Genomic DNA, 22,124 nt, shown 5'->3' with positions numbered 1-22,124 from the left:
CATTGCGAAGTTGCGATGGCAAAAGTGCGAAGATGCGAAAAATACGACGGCGGAAGTGCAAAATTGCAAAGGCGATTGAGCGATATTACTATCGCTCCTTCGCCTTCGCAACTTCGCACCCTTGTCTTCGCTCTTTCGCCGTCGCCTTCTTATGTTTGTGAAGCTTTCTATCTTTTATGGATAATTTTTACTGTATAAAATAACATCTGAGTTAGAAGACGGACTTTTGAGATTTCATTTTCAACAGCCTGCGCAGATCCATATTTTATCGGGATGTTTTGTTGAATCCAAATCCAATGCATGAGCAAGGAATGTCGCATAATGATATTAGAATGTAACTATGTTTGAACCACGGATTTTTTCATAAAGGTATACAGACAGCTGGTAAGTAAGCATGGAACGATTTAAGCACAACACGAATCGGATGAGAAAATCTTAACGCGAAAGATTAGCCTATCTGTGTGTTTTGTGCGCATAACCTTTTTACGGATTTCTTGAATTAAGCAACTAATTCTTAGCATAATTTTTCAATTTTTGATAATTTGTCTGCACAATCTTGGTGTGTTTTACCAACCTATATAATGGGCCCGCATGTCAGAAATATCGTTATTTTAGTGCACCCGTGAAAAAGTGATAGTGATAGCTGATTTTACGCAATCATTGTTGCATAAAATGAACATGGTGTAATTTTGTTATGTTTGAACACATTCTTAAATTTAACCGTTGTAAATTATTGACATTTGATTGAAGATTTATGACATGCAAAACATGACATCATAATCGCACTTGATTTCAAATGGCGAGGAGTAATTTCCCGAAAGTGACGGAGTTATGGTAGTGACGGAGTTAGTGGGCTATATGTGGGCGTAAATACACAATTTACACAAAGATTTCGAATTTACAATATGACAGTATTAATGACTATCAAAATATCAAGCAAATTTGTAAAGGTGGAAACAGAATATTTGGAATGAGAGTATAACAAAAAACTTAATCAAATGTTTTATATGAGGCAACCTCGACTTAGCTGCAGGTCTGTAGCTCCCGATCACAAAAAATGGATGGACGACTTTGGAGCTACAGTACTAGTGCCACCCATTGAAAAAAAAAAATTGTATTTCTAACCCATATATGAAACGTGCGCTAGTTTTGCTTTGTTTTGTTTTTGTTGTTGTTTTTTTTTTTTTACTAATTAGCCTTACTGCATTTATACGCAAATTCTGTGAAAACAATTTACTGCTGATTTCATCTCTTTTCTTGTCTCAGACTTTCTCCGGGACAAACTACTGACCTCGGAAAATCAAGTATGTTTAATTAATTAATTACTTCATTTTACGGGGCTGGTGATGGTGATTAAAAGACCCTCAGAGGCAAGTAAAGATAATTTAGGGAATTTCATGAAGAATGTAATGATACTAATTACATATATTTTCACAGAATTTACATACAAATATTATAAGGTTAATGGTTGTCGGACTTTGCGATGAAAAATAACAAAGTTTAAAATTTTGAGATTCAGAAAAGTGTTTACAGTGCTTCAATGCAAGTACGCCATCACATAAATTATGTATGATAAAGAAACGCCTCGGTACAATTTTAAATCAGTCGGAGCGAAACGTCTCGGTACGAATCGTCCCGTAACCCAAATATGTTCCCATGGTCACGGCCGAGAGGAACACCCGAACAAATACCTGAGCGGTCGTTTAACGCGTTATTCCGTTTAACGCCGTTAGAATGTAAATAATATGAACGCTAAGGAACATCGTAAGTGCTACAAATTGTGTTTTTATCCAGGAGCATAATTTAAAAACGTCAGGTCCAGTACAATCGCTAGATCGATATGTATGTCGCTTGATTTACGAACATATATCCTATTGTAATAGCGTCAAGGAATGCTGGTCAACCAGGCACCTTTTTTTTTTTTTTTTTTTTTTTTTTTTCACACATTTATTCAATCATATATATGTAACAAAACAGAAGGTAGCGGGCCTGCGCAGAGGCTTAGTACAACATAGATTTTGAAATTTTTTTGTATTACAATTTTGCACGAAAAAAAGGAGGAAAATATTCATTTACAAGTAAATTTCCGCACATGAAATGTTTCATGCTAAGTATGTCATTAATACAGCAAAGATAGAAGGAAAAAAAATAACCAGGTTGTTACATGAAAAATATATAGATATCAAACATATATTTAGATTTGTACATAAGTAATTAGCAGGTTTATGTAACAGTATATTTCTCTGTTAGATGCGTAGGGGGGATAACAGTATTAGTGTCCAGAAAATCCCCCTACCAGTTTTATAATCTAAAGGTCTGGTCACCTTTAGAGCTATATTTTTCACAATGGCATTCATTTACAAGTAAATTTTCAACTATAAGCATAATATTTCGATTTGTACATAGATATAGCTAATACATGTAACAGCAAAGTATTTTTCTGGTAGATATGTGTAGGGGAAATCAGTATAAGTGTCCAGAGACTCCCCCTACCAGTTTAATAATCTAAAGGCCAGGTCACCTTTAGACAAACATAATTTGAAATATAATTACAATTTTTCATTCAATCTATTAAGAATATCAAAATTAAACATAATGCTTTTTGCTGATTTAACTGTCATATAAAACTGTGTCAGTGCACTTTTCAAAAAACATAATAAACCATTATATGTTACAATGTCGTTCAAAACTCTACATTTCATTTTATATTTGTACATTTTATAAGCTACAAAAGATACAACATTATTAAAGATAAACGTGTTTTTGTTGCAATATGCTGGAAAACCAATAACAATAACTTTCCATGTAACATTTATATTTAAGATATCAGATACTTTCTTCCAAATGGGGTTAGATATACAACAATCAAAAATTAGATGTTTAATGTCTTCTTCTACATTACAGTTCAGACAGTTTTTGTCAAAATTTTCTTTCCATTTACTTACACATTTATTACAAGATAAAATATTGTGTATTAATTTGTAATTAAATTCTGATACATTTTTATCAAAAATCTTTTTCACTTTTTCTTGGTAGATATTACCCCACATTTGACGGTCATCAATACAAAAAAGTTTGGACCAAAAATTTTCCATTCTAGGCTCTTTTGAGTTTTTTTGTAATAAGATGTGGTAGAAAAAATTAGATTTTTTTCCTTCGACATGTTCGAAATATCCATGAAAATTGAAAAACAACTTTGTACTTCTATTATGTGTTATATTCTGTAAGTTAATTTTAGCGGCATATTTCTTAAGGGCACTTTTTAGAGTTATATATTCACATAGGTAATTGTTTGTAGATATCAGACTTTCTTTGATTTCGTTTATTGGTTTGAATCCATTTGAATTGAATAAATCATTCACGTACTTAAAACCGCTTTTAATCCAATTTGGAAAAAAGACTGTTTTTCCTTTATACGTTATATTTCTATTGAACCATATATTCTGAAACTGGATATTCTCTCGATCAGTGTTTTTACATTCGTTAAAAGCGCATATTACTCCCTTATAAAAATGTGGGAGGTATTTGATATTTAGGTCTTGTGCGTTTGTAATATTAGTGTTTAATAGATAAGAAATATCTAAATTATATCTTTCTATACAAGCGTTCAAGAGTTGATTTAAATCATTGTTAGAATGAATAAGTTTTGAAACCCATGATGCTTTTAAAGCTTTGACCTTAGTTTCAAAATCGGTGATACCAATCCCTCCATCTGATATATGTCTTATTAGAGTTTTACGCTTTATTCTTTCTCTTTTCCCCCATAGAAACGAGAAAATAATTTTGTTTACTTGTTTAAATATAGTTTGATCAGGGTTTTCAAGTATTGTTGCGACATAAAGAAGCTTAGAAATAATTAAAGAATTAATTATCTGACATTTTCCGAAGAGAGTTAGCTTTCTTGTTCGCCATGAGTCCAATATTTTTTTCGAACTCTCTCAGCTTACATAGCCAGTTTTTTTCATTACACTCTATTTTATTATGTCCTATGTAAATACCTAGACATTTTACTGTATTTATGTTTATTTTGATATTTTTTATGGTTGTATCCTCCTTAAGAATGTTTCTAAGTTCTCCCAATACTATACATTCAGTTTTTGATAGATTTAATTTTGTTCCTGAAACATTTCCAAAATTTTCTATGATTTGGATTGCTTTTTCTAGAGAGGTTATGTCTCTTAAAGGAAAGGTGATATCATCGGCATGTTGAATACATTTTATTTCTTTTTCCATATTTTCTAACCTAAAGCCTCGAATTGAATTTGAGCTATTAATTTTTTCATTTAGAATTTCCATTACAAATAAAAATAGTATTGCTGATACGGGACATCCTTGTCGTATTCCTCTGTGCATTTTACATTTTTTAGAAATCCAACCATTATTTTTGATATAGAAATTTGGATTGGTATACAAAATTTTTATCCATTTAATAAAGTTATTCCCAAAATTGAATTTTTCTAGTGATTTTATTAAAAAGTTCCATTCAACTGAATCGAACGCTTTTTGGAAGTCAGCAAATAAGAAAATTCCTTCTTTATTTGTATTTTCGCAATACTCGAAAATATCCAGAATAAGCCTAGCATTATTGCCAATATATCTTCCTTTTATATAACCCGATTGATTTTTACTTATTAACCTATCGATTAATTTTTGTAATCTTCTGGCAAATATAAAAGCAATTATTTTATAGTCACAATTAGTGAGACTTATTGGTCTGTAATTTTCTAACTTATCTAATTCCCCTTTTTTATGTATAAGTGAAAGAACTGAACATTTTTGTGTAGAAGTTAATTCTTCTTCGATATAAATTTGGGATATAGCTTCATATAGAAAATTCCGGATATTTTTCCAAAACATCTTATAAAATTCAACAGGTAAACCGTCTATTCCAGGTGACTTATTATTTTTCATTCCATTTACAGCTTCTGCGCATTCTTGTAATGTTGGGAAATTTTCACAGTATTTTTTATCATTTTCTGACAACACAGCGGATGTACTAATTTGGGCAAGATATGATTCAATTTCATTTAGCGGTATATCTTTTGAGGAATAAAGATTTTCATAGAACTTACATAGTTCATTTAAAATATCGTTAGTCTTTACAAAGGTCGATCCTGCATTGCTAACTTTATTTATAACATTTTTTGATTGATCCTTATTTTCAAGTCTTAAGAAGTAGGATGAATTTTTTTCTCCCTCGTCAATCCATTTGGCCCTTGACCTTATTTGTGCTCCTTTTGATTTAATTTCATATAATGCGTCTAATTCATTCTCTAATTCTTTTTTCCGTATCATATTAATATTTAAATGATGTTGATGTTCTATTTGCTCTAATTCACTCTCGATAAATTGTATTTTCCGTTTCATATTTTTGCTTTTTTCTTTACAATAACTAATACTTAAATTTTTAACTTTAAGTTTGATCAATTCCCATTTAGTTTTTGGATTCATCTCTAGCTTAATATCATCTGGTAAATTCAATAAAAAATCGTTGATAATTTTACAATACTGTATATCAAAAAGGACAGACGTATTTAGCTTCCAATATCCCTTCCCCCTGCTATTGGAGGAAATTTCGCATTTAAAAATTAAAGCAATGTGGTCGCTCATTCTTACATTTGAGACGGACGGCGGCCTACGTAAGTATATATTTTCCGGTTTATAGCAAAAAAGGTGCGTTAAAAAAACATAGTCTATTCTGTTTTTTGCGGTGTCGCTACCATCACACCAAGTGAAACCATTTTTTTCTGGTTTAATTTTTGCCCAAAGATCGACAAAATCGAAATGTTTTTGTAAATTTTTAAAACTATTTAAACTCTTATCTTTATCTTTAAACAGAGAACAGTTGAAATCTCCTACAAGAATTACATTTTCATTATTAATAGAATACTTTGAAATCCATTTTGAAACCTTTTTAAAAAAATCAACCCGATCGTTCTCAGAATTAGGTGCATAAATATTGACAAGTGTAATAATTTTACTATCATGTTCTATATTCAATAGTATAATTCTGCCATCTGCAGATTTATGCTGGTTTAGTAATGTAAAGTGAAATTTGCTACTTATCAGAATTGAGACACCTTTACTGTGTGAAGAAGTAGAAAAACTATGAAAAGATGTACCTTTCCAGCCTGAATTAAAAATATATTCTTTTTCAGATATAAAATGTGTCTCTTGTAAAAATACGACATCACAATTAATATCATTAACCCAATTGTATAAAATTACTCTTTTTTTATAATCATTAAGTCCACGACAGTTCAAAGAAATAAATTTAACAGAAGTCATTGTTGTGTCCGGTTAATAGAGTTAGTAGAGACAGATTAACACGTGTACTTATCGATGCCTTGCTGCCTGGTTTTTACCGCTCTGGACATGGAGACGGAACGCGGCTTCGTTCGTCGTTTGTCCGCAAGACGCTGTAACAGCTTGCCGAACTTGTTCTGACCTGGCCATGCATCTGGAGCAGTATGTGCGGTTTTTTCGGAGTCCAAGCCGGTGCCCCAGTAGAGATCGTATACGGAGTGGGCGAAGATGGTATGGGGCCTGGAGGAAGCTAAAAGATCATTCATTTCCTTTAACTGATCAATCTTTGCACATAATATTTTCTCCATGACATCCTCAGCTTCATCCCTCCACTGTGGGGTGTTAGTAACGGTGTTGCCGATTAGCTTGCACTCCAAAGCTGACTTGGCATCTCGAATTTTGTCTGCTGCCACAAGGTTGCCTGTACGAATAGCTTTGGTTAGCTGGTAGGCCTGCTCTGCAGATTTGAAGTTTTCTCCAAAGATCTTAAGATCGCATGGATAGAAATTCGATAGCACATGTTTTGCGCCTTGGACGGTAGCAACATTTTTTGGATATGCAACAAATTTTGCGCAAACGCTTGAGCCGGGTTCGTGTCCGGGTTTTTTGCAGGCTGCGCAACTTTGCTCATTTTGACAATTACGGGTGTAGTGGTCATTTTTCCAGCATTTTGTACATAAGATAGTAGGTTTGTCAGAATTTTGCCCGCGATGCAGGATCTTGCATTTAAGCCCAGCACAGTAGCTAAAGCGTGGTAGAGGTTTTGATGTAAGTGGCTCGATATATATAAAACGATTGCCATTCAAAACGCTTGTCATTTTATTGTTTGCAGGGTTTCTGATTTTTTCATATTTGAGCTCACTTTTTGGATGTGCTCCTAACTTTGACAGCATCTCAAGGATGGCGGAGTCATCAACTGAGAGGGGAACCCCGCATATCGTAACTTTGAGCGATTCGGCACTGGGATGTTCTAGGCCAGCGGAGTAGGGGTTCGAGTCATATACAGAGATGTGGTGGTTTTTAAAGTCAAAGCCCTCACATAGAATAGAATCTCTACTTTGTTTATCAGTGAAATAAATTCGCCAAAGATTTCGATCGAGCTGGATGCATTTGATAGCATCAGCGCTAACACAATGACTGACCGCCTCAAGAAGATCGAAATTAGAAATACGTTCGTTTTCTTCTTTGTACAATTCGCTATCCTTGATGTAGATAGGCTTGATTAATTGTGCCATTTTGCAGTGACAGAAAAGGAAGTCAAAATGAGTGGTATTTACAGTTATTTACAGGTGCGATTCAATATATACACAATAGGTGACTGGTAAACAGAACTGAGTATGTTCTCACTCTTCAGTGCGATTTAGAAAATCCTCCAATAAATCACATGAAATATACGAAGTCAACCAGGCACCTGGTAAACTCGGCACTTGGTGAACTTGGCACCAACATTAGTGAATTCGGCATCCGGTAAATTCGGCATCTGGTAAACTCGGCACCTGGTGAATTCGGCATCTGGTGAATTCGGCACTTGTATATTATTCATTTATCTCTTAAGCTTTGTTTCTAGACACATATTTTTGAAAAATTTGGCAATATTAATTAATACACAATGTATGACCTATACCGTTATCATGAAAATGTCTGTTTGTGAAGAAAGGTGAGTTTTCAAAGTAACTTATTACTTACGACCACATTTATCAACAGATACAAAATAATTCATTAGCTACTGGCTTAATATTTGTTTTTGAATTGAATTAATTGATATAATTGATTATGTAAAAATTTATCTTTCTATGAAAATTTTATGAACAGTTGCACATTTGGTTGTTTATCTGTCCAAGTAAACATTTTTTAGTTCATCCACTTTTCATGCCATTAGCCTTTTTATAAAATGCACTTTTGTGTTTCTTTTATGTTTTTTTATATCTTTAGTTATGATAAGAACAAAATAACAGGTGCCGAGTTCACTAGATTCATAATGCCGAGTTCACTCGATGCCGAATTTACCAGGTGCCCCAAATTCACCAGATGTTGAGTTCACTTGTTACCGCGTCAAATAGGTATGGGCGAGTTCGATCATTAACTAGAGTTCAACCGCGGTAGTAAGGAAAACTTATGGTGCGCATGTCTGTGTTCGAACGCACATTGGTCGATGTCTTGTTGAAAAAATGAGAAAGATGTTAATTGCCGCTTACTCATATAGTTTTATTGTTCATGGAAAAAAAAAGAAGGAAAATAACTTGTAAACACATTGAATCACAAGTGTGTGCGCTAAAATTTAACAGAATGCATGCTGTGCTGATTAAAATAAGCAAAATTTGAATGTTTCGCTTTCTGCTGCAATCTTTCAACTACCTGACTAGAGACAGACCAGAGTCTCTCCGTTGGTTGTACCACGGTTCCATTTTAGTCGGACTAAAGTGAGTTCGATCTCAGTTTAGTCGAACTATGGCGACCGTAATTTGTGATCGAACTTGCTCTATATTTACCATCTGTTTTCCTACCTGAAGTAGGTTTATTGAGCTGCTCAATCATAATGTGAAGTAATCACACTTATCCACGCCTCATCACACACATACTCAAACAATTGAAATGGAATGCATGTTTTTTTTTAAAACGGCTCAAAAAGCAGCAATGTTATATGTACATATTTTCTCTTGGTTGTATTTATGAAACTCTGCAGTACAATAATAAAGGCCGACAGTTCCATGCGACTTTTTGTCTGTTTTACATAAAAAAACAAAATTGCATAAAGATAGCTATAATATAAACCTATTTCAAGAAGAATTAATGCTATGTAGGTAAAACAAGCTTCACTCATGTAGGTTGATCTGGTGATTATCCTGGACCTGACAGTGTTATACATGTATAGTTTGTCCCAAGATATTTATGCTGCACATTTGGACGATATTTAATGAAAATACACATACCTGTGAAAGAAGTGCAATTGGAATCGATGAAAGGGGAAATTTCCAAGATAAGTTCATTCACACATTATTTATTTCCTTCGTAAAAATTGACAGGAACAAAAACAGATTTCCTAAGGAGATTTATCATAAAAATGTTGACATCATTTTTCCATTCGGAAGTTCCTCTGAATAACTTGCACCATTTTTTCAACGTTTTCATCCAGGCGTAATTATGGCAGATGCAATGCAAAATCCCCGTAGACTTTCTATTTTTGGCTGTGTATTGAAATCTGACAAGATATAGGGGGCGTTTCAAAAGGGAAATCTTGGGATTTGTTCATACTAATGAATGAAGATTGTCTGAATCAAGAGGTATTTATAAATATCGAATAAATGAAGAAAATATGCAGCAAAAATATCTTGGGACAGACTATAGCTATAAGTTCAAAGTATATTTAATACAGTACATGTATTTATACATGATGAGTCAAACCACCTAATGGTGGCCCGTGCCCTACCACAGGCCACTGAATTTTTATCAATAATCTGTTAAATGTATGGGAAGAGAGATAAATATACCACATATATACTAGTATATAGATACACCACGTTTGCAACAACGATTTAACCTCCTTGCCAATTTGAGGGCCGATTATTTCAAGAAAACTGCAGTGCCTGACCTCAAGCGTGCTGAACTGTTTCTGAGATTGATTTATATTGAATTCAGTTGATTCAATAAAAAAACATCAAATGTGCCGAAATAATGACACAGTCAAGCCTTACTTCCACCATTTCAAAAAAATCCTGCCAATGTCTGCCTCCTTGTGCTGACATCATAAAGACAACTGAATAGAGTTAGAGTTATCTACCCTTTTGTATCTTTATTATAATATTTTTTAATCTGATGTGGGATGAATTGTTTACTCATTAAGGAATTAAAATCACTTAGAATTAAAAGCAGGACTTGGCAGTTTTTTCGCTAACGGTATACAGGGTATAGTAAACAACATTTATGAGCTTTTTATTGAGGCAAAAAAGCGCCTTATAGTGGTCAGTCTATCTGCCCATTCGGCTGTCTGTCCATTCTTCCATCTGTCTGTCCATCCAAGATTTCTTGTCCAGAGCATATCTTCTCTACCCTTGGCCCAATCTGGCTTATAATTCAACCACAGCGTGCCTTTGAGTAAAGGGTATGCAATGACCTTGAACTATGTTTCTTGGTCTAAGGTATAGGTAATAGTCATTATATGATAAAAATCCTTGTATGGAGCATATTTTCTCTCCCCTTGGTCAAATCATACTTAACCTACAGGGTATCTTTGATCAAAGGATATGCAGTAATCTTGAATGATGTTTGTAGGTCAAATGTCAAGGTCATAACAGATTAAGATCATATACTCTCCAGTTCACCCTTTATATTTAGATCATACTTCACATAGACAGCTTTTGGGTGAATGGTGTGTGCTGTGCAGTGACTTTGAACCAAGTCAATGTGAAGGTCATAGCAGATCTCTGTATAATCAGTTTTACACTGTAGATTATCTTCCATTTGCTTAATCTTGCTCAAGTTGAAAAAATGCACGTTTGTAAGGAGTAATGAGATTGAAATTAAAGTTCTATGCCAGCTGAAATTTTTTTTAATTTAGTTATACAGGTCAAGATCAAAGCAAAATTCTCTGAAGTGCTTTTCATCCTATTGTCCATTCTTTAAGCGATATGTAAGGTCACCATCTCAATGTTGTCTAGTATGTATATAAATATTACTGATTGCAGTAGGATTGAAAATTAATGATAAACATGTATATTTTAGGTTCTACCCTGCATCAAACATAAAGGACTTGAATATGGACCCTCGAAGCAGTGACCAGAATGTGGTGCATTGTGATGTGTGTGATACTCCTGTCCCCCCACTACACTGTGACTTCCATCAGACCAATCTCTGCAAAACTTGTGTTGGGGACCATTTGTTGGATTTGTCAAAAAAACATCAGGCGGTGCCGTTTCATGACCAAGGATCTACCCCAAATTATCCAATTTGCCAATTACATGCCAAGGAGCAGTGTAAACATTTCTGTGAACAATGTGACATTCCTATCTGTGCCCCTTGTATTTCCTCTGGAGATCATCAAAGTCATAAGTTGGTAGACAATTTTTATGCCTTAAAAAGTAAAAAAGAAGATTTACGAAGAGATTTGAATGAATTTAAGAATATCCTTTCTCCCAAATACCAAGAGATTGTAAACAACATCACAGTTCAGAAAGCTGATCTAAAAAATAACTCTCAGAAATTAACATCAGCAATAGACAAACATGGAGAAGTCTGGCACAGAGAAATAGACACCATTATACAGAAACTGAAATCTGATCTTGATGAAATAGACTCCAAACACCTGGCTGTCTTAAACAAACAGGAATATGAAATCAAACACACCATTTCTGAAATCACACAGAGCATTGCAGATCTGAAGAAGTTACTGGACTCCAATGATGTCAGCCTTGTCTCTGCCTACAAATCCAGGATTGCTGAATTCAGAAGATTAGCTCCTAAACTCACAGTTTCTCTACCAAACTTTACCCCTCAGAAAAGTTACCCAGAACAACTTTACCAACAATTTGGTTCCCTGTCAGCATTCTCCATTACAACAGAGGAACATGGCTACAGCATGGAAACCTCAGAAGTTGAATCCTCTCCTCTCAAACCACTGCTTGATGAGCCAGGGATCATCTCCACCATACAGACACAGGATGATAACTTGTACTGTGTTACTTGTCACAGTGATGAAGAAATCTGGACGTGTGGTGATGAGACGATAAGTCTCTACAACCTGCAGGGGAAACTAGTGAAGTCAGTCCAAACCAAGTCAGGGAACTATCCACAGGACATAGCAGTGACAAGGAGTGGGGATCTAGTTTATAGCGATTACGATGATAGAACTGTGAACATAGTGAAGAATACACAGATACAGGCAGTGATCAGACTACAGGGATGGAGACCTCGGGGTGTCTGTAGCACCTCCTCTGGTGACCTCCTGGTTGTCATGGACAGTGATGATAAACAAACAAAAGTTGTGTGTTACTTTGGCTCCACAGAGAAACAAAGTATTCAGTACGACGACAAAGGACAACCTCTCTATTCATCTGAAGACATTAAATACATCAGTGAGAACAGGAACCTAGATATCTGTGTGTCAGACTATTGGTCCCATGCAGTAGTGGTGGTCAATCAGGCCGGGAAACTCCGGTTTACCTACACTGGTCATCCCTCTACTTCCAGGGGACCATTCTATCCATGGGGTATCACAACAGACAGCCAGGGTCAGATCCTGACAGCAGAATGGGACAACCACCGTATCCACATCCTGGATCAGGAGGGACAGTTCCTCCGCTACCTTAACGACTGGGATTTTATTTTACAGCTTCCATGGGGTTTATGTGTAGACACTAGAGACAACCTATTTGTAGCTGAAAGCAGCACAGGGAAAGTGAAGAAAATACAATATATGATGTAAACATTGTGTATTGGATGTGTACATTATATGCTAACAACGTGTGTATCATGTGTATGTAAAATATGCAAACAAACTGTGTTCATGTACATTGTATTATGTGGTTATTGTATATATTACAATACTCAATGCAGCACAGGGAAAGTGAAGAAAATACATTATGTGATGTAAACAAGACACGTCACAATGCACCAACGTCAAAAACGTACTTATCCGCTTGACATAACGTTTGTGCACTAAATTTGTACAACTAACTACAGAAAATTAAATCATAAGGAATAAATTCAATATATATCCAAGATATACTCGTTTGACCTGGGTTGGAGCAATTTACACTTTTTTATAATCTGCTTTGTGGATTATATAGCGTAAACTGCCTCAACCCAGGGTATACTCGTATAACTTGGGTAGACATTGAGTTCATTTCTTAAATATTTTTTCTGCAATTTAAGTGTGTCACTTCATATCACGCATGCATCGCCAAAGAAAACATTTAAGTGTTTAAAATTAAACACTATAAGTTATTCACCGCTAGCAGAAACTTGTATCTGCTGTTATTGAAAATTTGAGGTTTATCTTGTAGATTTTAGATTTACTTTCCTTTTGTGAACTTTTAAAATGATACACAAAAATACCAAGTACTGTAGCTATAGACGTGATGAGAGATTAAACAAGAGACTATACGGGGAATTTCATGGAGGACTGAGACCTCCTAGTTAGATAATTGATAGTCTTCATTAAGGATAATTTACCATTCAGTTAGTTTTGATTTAGGACAATTAACTATTCCCAGTTAGATAATCGGTAGTCTTGATTTAGGATAATTTACAATTCCCAGTTAGATATTTGGTAGTCTTCATTTAGGATAATTTACCATTCCCAGTTAGATAATTGGTAATGTTCATTTAGGATGATTTACTATTTCAGTTAGAAATTGGTTTTCTTCATTTAGGATAATTTACCATTCCCAGTTAGATATTGGTAGTATTCATTTAGGATAATTTAGTAAGCATTCAATTTTATATTCGCCTTAGAATACATGTAATTATTTGGATATGTAAAAATGCAATAGATGTCCGTTAGATAGTAAATTACAGTTTTGTTATTTGAAAAGAAGAAATGTTTTTTAAGGTACACAAATTCTGTATTGAAGATAATACTTCAGCTCTAACGAATGTTTATGTATCCGACCGCTGTTGTTGAATCATACCTTAACACTTACAAAGATTTGAAAATCAATGTTAAATAAATTATTTTCAATTAAGCGGAGGGATTTGCTAATCTCGTATTTGATTTTTACTAACCAGAGTTGGGTACGTTACAGTGCAGTTTTTTACAGGATGAAGTTTTGCCATTCAGTCAACTGGATATTAACTAAAAGGTCTCAGTCAACTAAATATAAACTTAAAGGTCTCAGTCAACTAATTATAAACTAAAAGGTGTCAGTCAACTAGATATAAACTTAAAGGTCTCAGTCAACTTAATATAAACTAAAAGGTCTCAGTGAACTAAATATAAACTAAAAGGTCTATGTCTACCTTATACAAACCAAAAGGTCTCCGTCAACTAAATATAAACTAAAAGGTCTCAGTCAACCTTATATAAACCAAAAGGTCTCCGTCAACTTAATATAAACTAAAAGGTCTCGGTCAACTGAATATTAACTGAAAGTGTCAGTAAACTGAGTGTTAAAACAAGGTCTAAGGATACTGAATCTTAAGTGAAAGGTATCAGTGAACTAAATACTAACTAAACGGTCTCAGTCAACTAAATATTAGCTACAAGGTATCAGTCAACTGAATATTAACTGAAACTGGCATTTAGCTGAATGTTAAAAAAACTCTAAGGAAACTGAATCTTAAATGAAAGGTATCAGTGAACTAAATACTAACTAAAAGGTCTCAGTCAACTAAATATAAACTAAAAGGTCTCAGTAAACTGAATATTAACTGAAAGTGTCAGTAAACTGAATGTTAAAAAAGGTCTAAGGAAACTGAATGTTAATTGAAAGGTATTAGTGAACTAAATATTAACTAAACGGTCTCAGTCAACTTAATATAAACTAAAAGGTCTCAGTAAACTGAATATTAACTGAAAGTGGCATTTAACTGAATGTTAAAAAAACTCTAAGGAAACTGAATGTAAATTGAAAGGTATTAGTGAACTAAATATTACCTAAACGGTCTCAGTCAACTTAATATAAACTAAAAGGTCTCAGTAAACTGAATATTAACTGAAAGTGGCATTTAACTGAATGTTAAAAAAAAGGTCCAAGGAAACGGAATGTTAAATGAAAATAAAGTATCAGTGAACTAAATATAATCGGCAAAGTCAAATGAATATTAACTGAAAGGTATCAGTAAACTAAATATAAACTTAAAGGTCTCAGTCAACTTAATATAAATTAAAAGGTTTCAGCCAACTAAATATTAACTAAAAGGCCTCATTAGCTGTAAGGTCTCATTAAGGTAAATATTCACTGAACGGTCTCAGTCAAGTAAATATGAACTGAAAGGTCTTAGTTCATTGAATGTTAAGTAAAAGAACTTAGGTATCTTAATATTAAGTGAAAGTTCTAAGCTATCTAAATGCTAACTAAAATGTCTCAAATAAACTTAAAGGTCTAATTTAACTAAATATTAACTGAAAGGCCTCAGTTAACTAACAAGTATTCCTTTTAAAGGAATGATCGGCAATAATGATATATTGATAACTAGAAGCAATCAACATGATCAGTTTGGTGTAAAATAATTAAAAAAGTACTATATGTTTACAAAATATAGAATATTTGAATCTGTACACCGTAATTTCATCATTATAAACCGTCAACAAATTAATTTTGAAATAAATTTGCAGAAAGCCGTTCGTAAACTCCGTGTCTAGTTTTATATTTTTTAACGTAATTATTAAATGTTAATGTATCTTCTTCTTCTTCAGAATACTGAGTAGGGCTCTTCAAAGAGCATTAACACGTATTAAAATAATTGAATGCGACTGAAAAACATTGAATGCCATCATAACTTGCTAGGTCGCATTATAACGTAACCTTGTTTATAAATCAAGTCGTCTTCCTAGCTACTATTATGCAACATCAATAGATCGAGGTCAGTTCATGGAGCATCTTCTTATGATTGAGGTCAGTTCATCGAGGTCAACTGCATTACTGAATGAATCTTTCGATCAAAATTCTTACGCTTGAGGCAAAATGTGCATTCTTGAATTAACAGGTCGAACTGTATTTTATGTATGTTTGCATCTCTTAAGGTAAATTAATTGAAATAAAACTGAGTAAAATGTTATATATATACTAAACCAAACTTCAAGTTTTTATAAGAACTACTTATGCAAGCGGAATGTGTGCGCACATGGAAGCATTTGCCGGATGCGTCATATGGACACAACAGTGATCGGCCGAAGCCGATCACAAAAAGATACGGTTAACTGAATGTTTATTGAAATGTATCATTAAACTAAATGTTAAGTAAAATGTCTCAGCTGCATGTTAATCCAAAAGCCTCAGTTAACTGAATGCTAACTGAGCTTTCTCAGTCAACTAAACATTTACTGAAAGGTATCAGTCAACTGAGTGATAAATGAACTGTCTCAATCAACTTAATATTATCTGAAAGTTTGCACTTTACTAAGATCAGCAGAGTTTCACATTGTGTTTAAATTAATTTGGGACTGCCTTTAAAGAACAATAATCTTTAAGAAAACAGTCAAAGCAATATGATTTTAAATAAAGATGAAACATTTTTTATTAGTCAATGATACACATTCGAAGTCTTTGATTGTCCATGTGGTTTATTTATTAGGTGCATGTTTCATTAAGCTACCTGGTGCTCCATACCTGTAAATACTGCTGGCGTGGAATCAATCTTTGAAGCTCATTCAATTTACCATGTAACATTTTCAGACAATGAAAATGGAAATGAAAAAAAAGTTTCGCTTCATCCAGCAAGGCTTAATGAGAGAGTAATGAACGTCCGGTAAGGCGGGTAATGGCGCTTGATTAATGGCGAGGTTTCTCTAAGATCAGGCGTCTTCGATCTGGGACCATCATCATAAAGTGACCGATTTAATGACACGATAATTTGTTAAAATCAACATCACTACTGACGATGCTCACTTTGATATTTTCACAATTTTGGTAGAGCGATAAATCGTTTTCATTACCACATTATTTTCAATCTTTCTGGTGCTTTTCAAACTTGTCCTGAATCTTGGAATAGAATGCTTTCCTTCACGGATGTGTTTGTGATATTCTAGTATATACCCATCGAACGAAAGACATTTATAATGTAGCCTCAAAAACCACATGAGGGAAACTCTTCGACCTACAACTCAGCAACGATGATTGGTTTCTCAACTGGGTATATCATTGTCAATGTCATCTGTACTATCATCGGCCTGGCGACGATCCTCTGTAATTCGCTGGCCGCCATGTTGATATTGAAGAAAAAACGTCACTGGGACAACTCTTTGACTTTCATCCTTCACCTATGTATCGCAGATGACTTCGCCGGTGTGCTGATACTTTGGAACGTAATTTATAATATCAACGGACACAGAAATTTCTTCGAATGCGTTTTCCGAAGTTCCGCCATATCCGGTGTGATTTTCACTTCTTGTTTTGTTCTGCTGGGACTGAGTGTAGACCGGTACATCAAGATCACAGCGCCTTTCCGGTCCGCCCAGCTAGAGAATGGGCGATGGGTAAAGGTGTACGTCGGCGGCCAGTGGGCCTTGTTTTTCACCGTGTGCCTCGGTATTCCTGCATTGACCTGGATAAATCACGTCATTCCTTACTGTGATTGCGGATTCTTCATCGTTTTAAAAAGGGAATATCTGTTGGCCTTGACATCTTTTATAGCCTTTGCCCTGTTATGCCAGTGTTTTATCTATGGCCATGTCTTTTATATTGCTATGTCAAAGGGGAATCTACAATATGCTCTTTACAGCAGACATAAGTCGATCTTTAATAGCAACGACAAACTAAAGATCCAACCTTTCCCTAGCAGACAGGTCCTCAGGACAACACGGGCGGTCCTATTTGTATGTGGACTTAATCTTTTGACAAGTCTACCCGTCGGTAAGTACTTAAACGGGCATAGTCACGCTTTTTGTTTAATTCGACATTTCTAATATCAATATTCACAATGATTAAATTAAGGATTTTTAATGGTCAGCCAACAATGTTACCATCATTTGTGAAGAAATTAGCAAGATATAGAGCTAATAGTTCTTTTAAACAGAACATCGAGCCATGTTTTTGTTTACACCTAGGTTGCTAACATCTAATAAAGAAATGTTTACTCCGCATCTCGCCTTTTACTTGGAAAATAATGGTAAATTCTTACAAATCATTATGAGTACCTTAATTCACTAATGTTAACATTAAAATGGAAAAGTAAAATTTGAAGAAAAAATCCCGTAACCATTTTCTTTCAATAAATATTACCTGAGAAAAACGATACTTGATAAAGATGTGAAGAAAATAGAATTAATTTGATAGTGTCAATGTGTTCAAATGAAATAATAAAAGGAGTATTCTGTCATTTTAATACATTTATAAAATAAGTTTGTATTGAGATCATTTATTTTAGACCAGGTGGTGATGTTACTAATACAATATATATATATATATATATATATATATATATATATATATATATATATATATATATATATATATATATATATATATATATATATATATATATCTATATCTGTCTCTAACCTGCCGCACTCTATATATGATAAATATTGATATTTATTGATTTGTTAATGGAGTATTTAGCGTTGAGCTCTATACCATGAGAGCAATGTCTTTATACACACTCTGGGAGCAAGAAATATTTATACACACTCTGAGAGCAATAACTATTTAGACACAAATCATTAACGAGGACTTTAAGTAGTGTAGGTCCTTTTTTGCAAGAAGACATATGTTGGTGATGATTTCTTTTTTCCAACTTCCCTTTGAATGTTTAGGATCGATCGCGAGACTATCATCACACTTAGTAATTAAATGTAAATTATCATCACTACACTTAGTAATTAAATGTAAATTATCATTACTTCACTTAGAAAATTAATGTACATTATCATCACTTCACTTAGTAATTGAATGTAGATCATCATCTATACACTTAGTTATTGAATGTACATCATCATCACTACACTAAGTAATTGAATGTACATCATCATCACTACACTTAGTAATTAAATGTACATCATCATCATCATCATCATCATCATCATCATCATCATCATCATCAACATAACACTTAGTAATTGAATGTACATCATCATCACTGCACTCGGTGATTAAATGTACATCATCATCACTACACTTAGTTATTTAATGTAGATTATCATCACTACACTAAGTTAATAAATGAACATCATCATCACTACACTAAGTAATCAAATGTACATTATCATCACTACACTCGTTGATTAAATGTACATTATCATCACTACACTCGTTGATTAAATGTACATCATCATCACTACACTAAGTAATTAAATGTACATCATCATCACTACACTAAGTAATTGAATGTACATCATCATCACTACACTTAGTAATTAAATGTACATCATCATCATCATCATCATCATCATCATCATCATCATCATCAACATAACACTTAGTAATTGAATGTACATCATCATCACTGCACTCGGTGATTAAATGTACATTATCATCAATACACTTAGAATTAAATGTACATCATCATCACTACACTCGTTGATTAAATGTACATTATCATCACTACACTCGTTGATTAAATGTACATCATCATCACTACACTAAGTAATTAAATGTACATCATCATCACTACACTAAGTAATTGAATGTACATCATCATCACTACACTTAGTAATTAAATGTACATCATCATCATCATCATCATCATCATCAACATAACACTTAGTAATTGAATGTACATCATCATCACTGCACTCGGTGATTAAATGTACATTATCAACACTACACTAAGTAATTAAATGTACATCATCATCACTACACTTAGTTATTTAATGTAGATTATCATCACTACACTAAGTTAATAAATGAACATCATCATCACTTCACTTAGTAATTAAATGTACATTATTATCACTACACTTAGTAATCAAATGTACATTATCATCACTACACTTAGTAATTAAAGGTACATCATCATCTATACACTTAGTAATTAAATGTACATTATCATCACTACACTTAGTAATTAAATGTACATTTTCATCACTACACCTATCAAATTTACAGTATTAACATCACTACACTTAGTAAATGAACATTATTATCACTACACTTAGTAAATGTACATTATCATTACTTCACTTAGTAGTGAAATGTAGATTATCATCATTTATTAATGGAAATAATGTCACATCACCAACCTAAATTTCACCACATTTCAATAATTTTGATTTTATTAGCGATACATAATACGTATTGATTACGGTTAAAATATAAGATATTTTCATGTTAAGATCGTAAGATGGATTGAATAAAAGATGTGCCATTAGACAATAGTATGTCTTTTCTCCATTAAATTGTTTAGATATTTTAACTACTGTCCTTGCATGCATTAAACTTTTAACTTGTTAATGATAGTACATGTATAACATTCACTCTCTCCCTTTTAAACATTTAAACTTGCTTTGTGTTAAATGTTGATGTTTCAGTTAAGTCTGATGTGTAAGATGCTCTATTTCTCTCTCTCTCTTTCTCTCTCTTTCTCTCTCTCTCACTCTCTTTCTCTCTCTCTCACTCTCTCAAACTCCGTTAATCTCTCAGTTTCTCTTTGTCTTGTTCATTTCGCCCGCGGCTGTATTTCTCTATTTTATCTGTCTCTCTTAATTTGCCTGTATGTCTCTCTCTCCTTCTATCTGTCTTTTACTCCGTTACTCTCTCTCTCTCTCCCTCCATCTCTCTCTCTCTCTATCTCTCTCTCTCCATCTCTCTCTCTCTCTCCATCTCTCTCTCTTTATCTCTCTCTCTCTCTCTCTTTCCCTCTCTTTCCCTCTCTTTCCCTCTCTCCCTCTCTCTTTTTTTCTTACTCTCTCTCTCCATCTCTCTCTCTCTCGCTCTCTCTCTCTCTCGCTCTCTCTCTCTCTCTCATTCGTTACTGGTTTATTACATTCGTTCCAGGTGTCTACGTCTACCTCGTTTCTACTAATCAGCTTTCATACATTGATCACCACACCCAGGGGGATATCCTTGTGTACGTGGCCACGCCTCTTTACCTCAACAGCTTTATCAATCCGTTCCTGTACGCCTTCAAGATACCGGATATCAGGAGAACGCTCTCGCATTACCTCCCCTGTTTCAGAAGTAGGATAAATCCTCACGGAACTACGGGATACCAGACGCATCTCTCGGTCATAGAGCTGAAGTGATTTATTCTGACACGATTCTAAGATGTAGTTTTAGTAAGTCATATCTGACACGATTATCTGATAAAGTGATTCATTCTGACACGATTCTAAGATGTAGTTTTAGTAAGTCATATCTGACACAATTATCTAATAAAGTGATTCATTCTGACACGATTCTAGGATGTAGTACTAGTAAGTCATTTCTGACACAATTCTCTGAAAAGTTGATTCATTCTAACACGATTCTAAAACACCCTATTAACAATATTTGACGCGACTGTGTGAGCAAGTAGTTCATATCTGATACGATTATGTGATGAAATAATTTATATCCAACCAATTTTATGTTGAAGTTATTCATATATCAAACAATTCTTTGGTTAAGGAATTCATATCTTACACGATTGTGTTTATAAGAGTTTCATATTTGACACGATTTTGTGATGAAGAAGTTCATATTTAAAACGATTATATGATAAAGTGGTTCCTATTTGACAGGATTGTGTAAGGAAGTGATCCATATCTGACACGATCTTATGATGAAGTGATTCATATTTGACAGGATTTCTGGCACGATTATAAGATGAAATGGTTCATATTTGACAGGATTTCTGGCACGATTATAAGATGAAATGGTTCATATTTGACAGGATTGTGTAAAGAAGTGATCAATATCTGACACGATTATATGATGAAGTAGTTCATATTTGACAGGATTGTGTAATGAAGTGATCCATATCTTATTTGATTCTATGATGAAGTGATTTATATCTGAAATTATTTTCTATTGAAGTAATTTATATCTAACACAAATCTGTGATTAACTGATTCGTATCGGGCACGCACGATTCGATGATGAAGTGATTCATAACTGAAATTATTGTCTGATGAAGTGATCTATATCTGACAAAATTCTGTGATGAAGTGATTCATAATCGACACAATTCTGTGATGGCGTGAATCATATATGACATGCTTAATTATGTAAGGAAATGAATCGTAT

General features: G+C 33.8%; 2 protein-coding genes across 2 annotated transcripts; both read left to right on the top strand.

Moving 5' to 3' along the window:
* Window positions 1-1,716: 1,716 nt before the first annotated feature.
* LOC136271745 (E3 ubiquitin-protein ligase TRIM71-like) lies at window positions 1,717-12,921 on the top strand. Its single transcript, XM_066072173.1, has 2 exons — window positions 1,717-1,764; window positions 11,026-12,921. The coding sequence occupies exon 2, from the start codon at window positions 11,060-11,062 to the stop codon at window positions 12,722-12,724; it is 1,665 nt and encodes a 554-aa protein (XP_065928245.1). The 5' UTR covers window positions 1,717-1,764; window positions 11,026-11,059; the 3' UTR covers window positions 12,725-12,921.
* Window positions 12,922-16,503: 3,582 nt separating this feature from the next.
* LOC117692030 (adenosine receptor A3) lies at window positions 16,504-21,615 on the top strand. The gene is made up of 2 exons (XM_034478986.2): window positions 16,504-17,813; window positions 20,895-21,615. Exons 1-2 carry the CDS (start codon window positions 17,075-17,077, stop codon window positions 21,140-21,142), a joined length of 987 nt encoding a protein of 328 aa, XP_034334877.2. The 5' UTR covers window positions 16,504-17,074; the 3' UTR covers window positions 21,143-21,615.
* The last annotated feature ends 509 nt before the right edge of the window (window positions 21,616-22,124 follow it).

The sequence above is a fragment of the Magallana gigas genome, chromosome 9 (genome assembly GCF_963853765.1).
Source record: "Magallana gigas chromosome 9, xbMagGiga1.1, whole genome shotgun sequence".
NCBI lineage: Eukaryota > Metazoa > Mollusca > Bivalvia > Ostreida > Ostreidae > Magallana > Magallana gigas.
The sequence above is the reverse complement of the archived record's forward strand: the minus strand, read 5'-3'. Positions and strand labels throughout refer to the sequence as shown.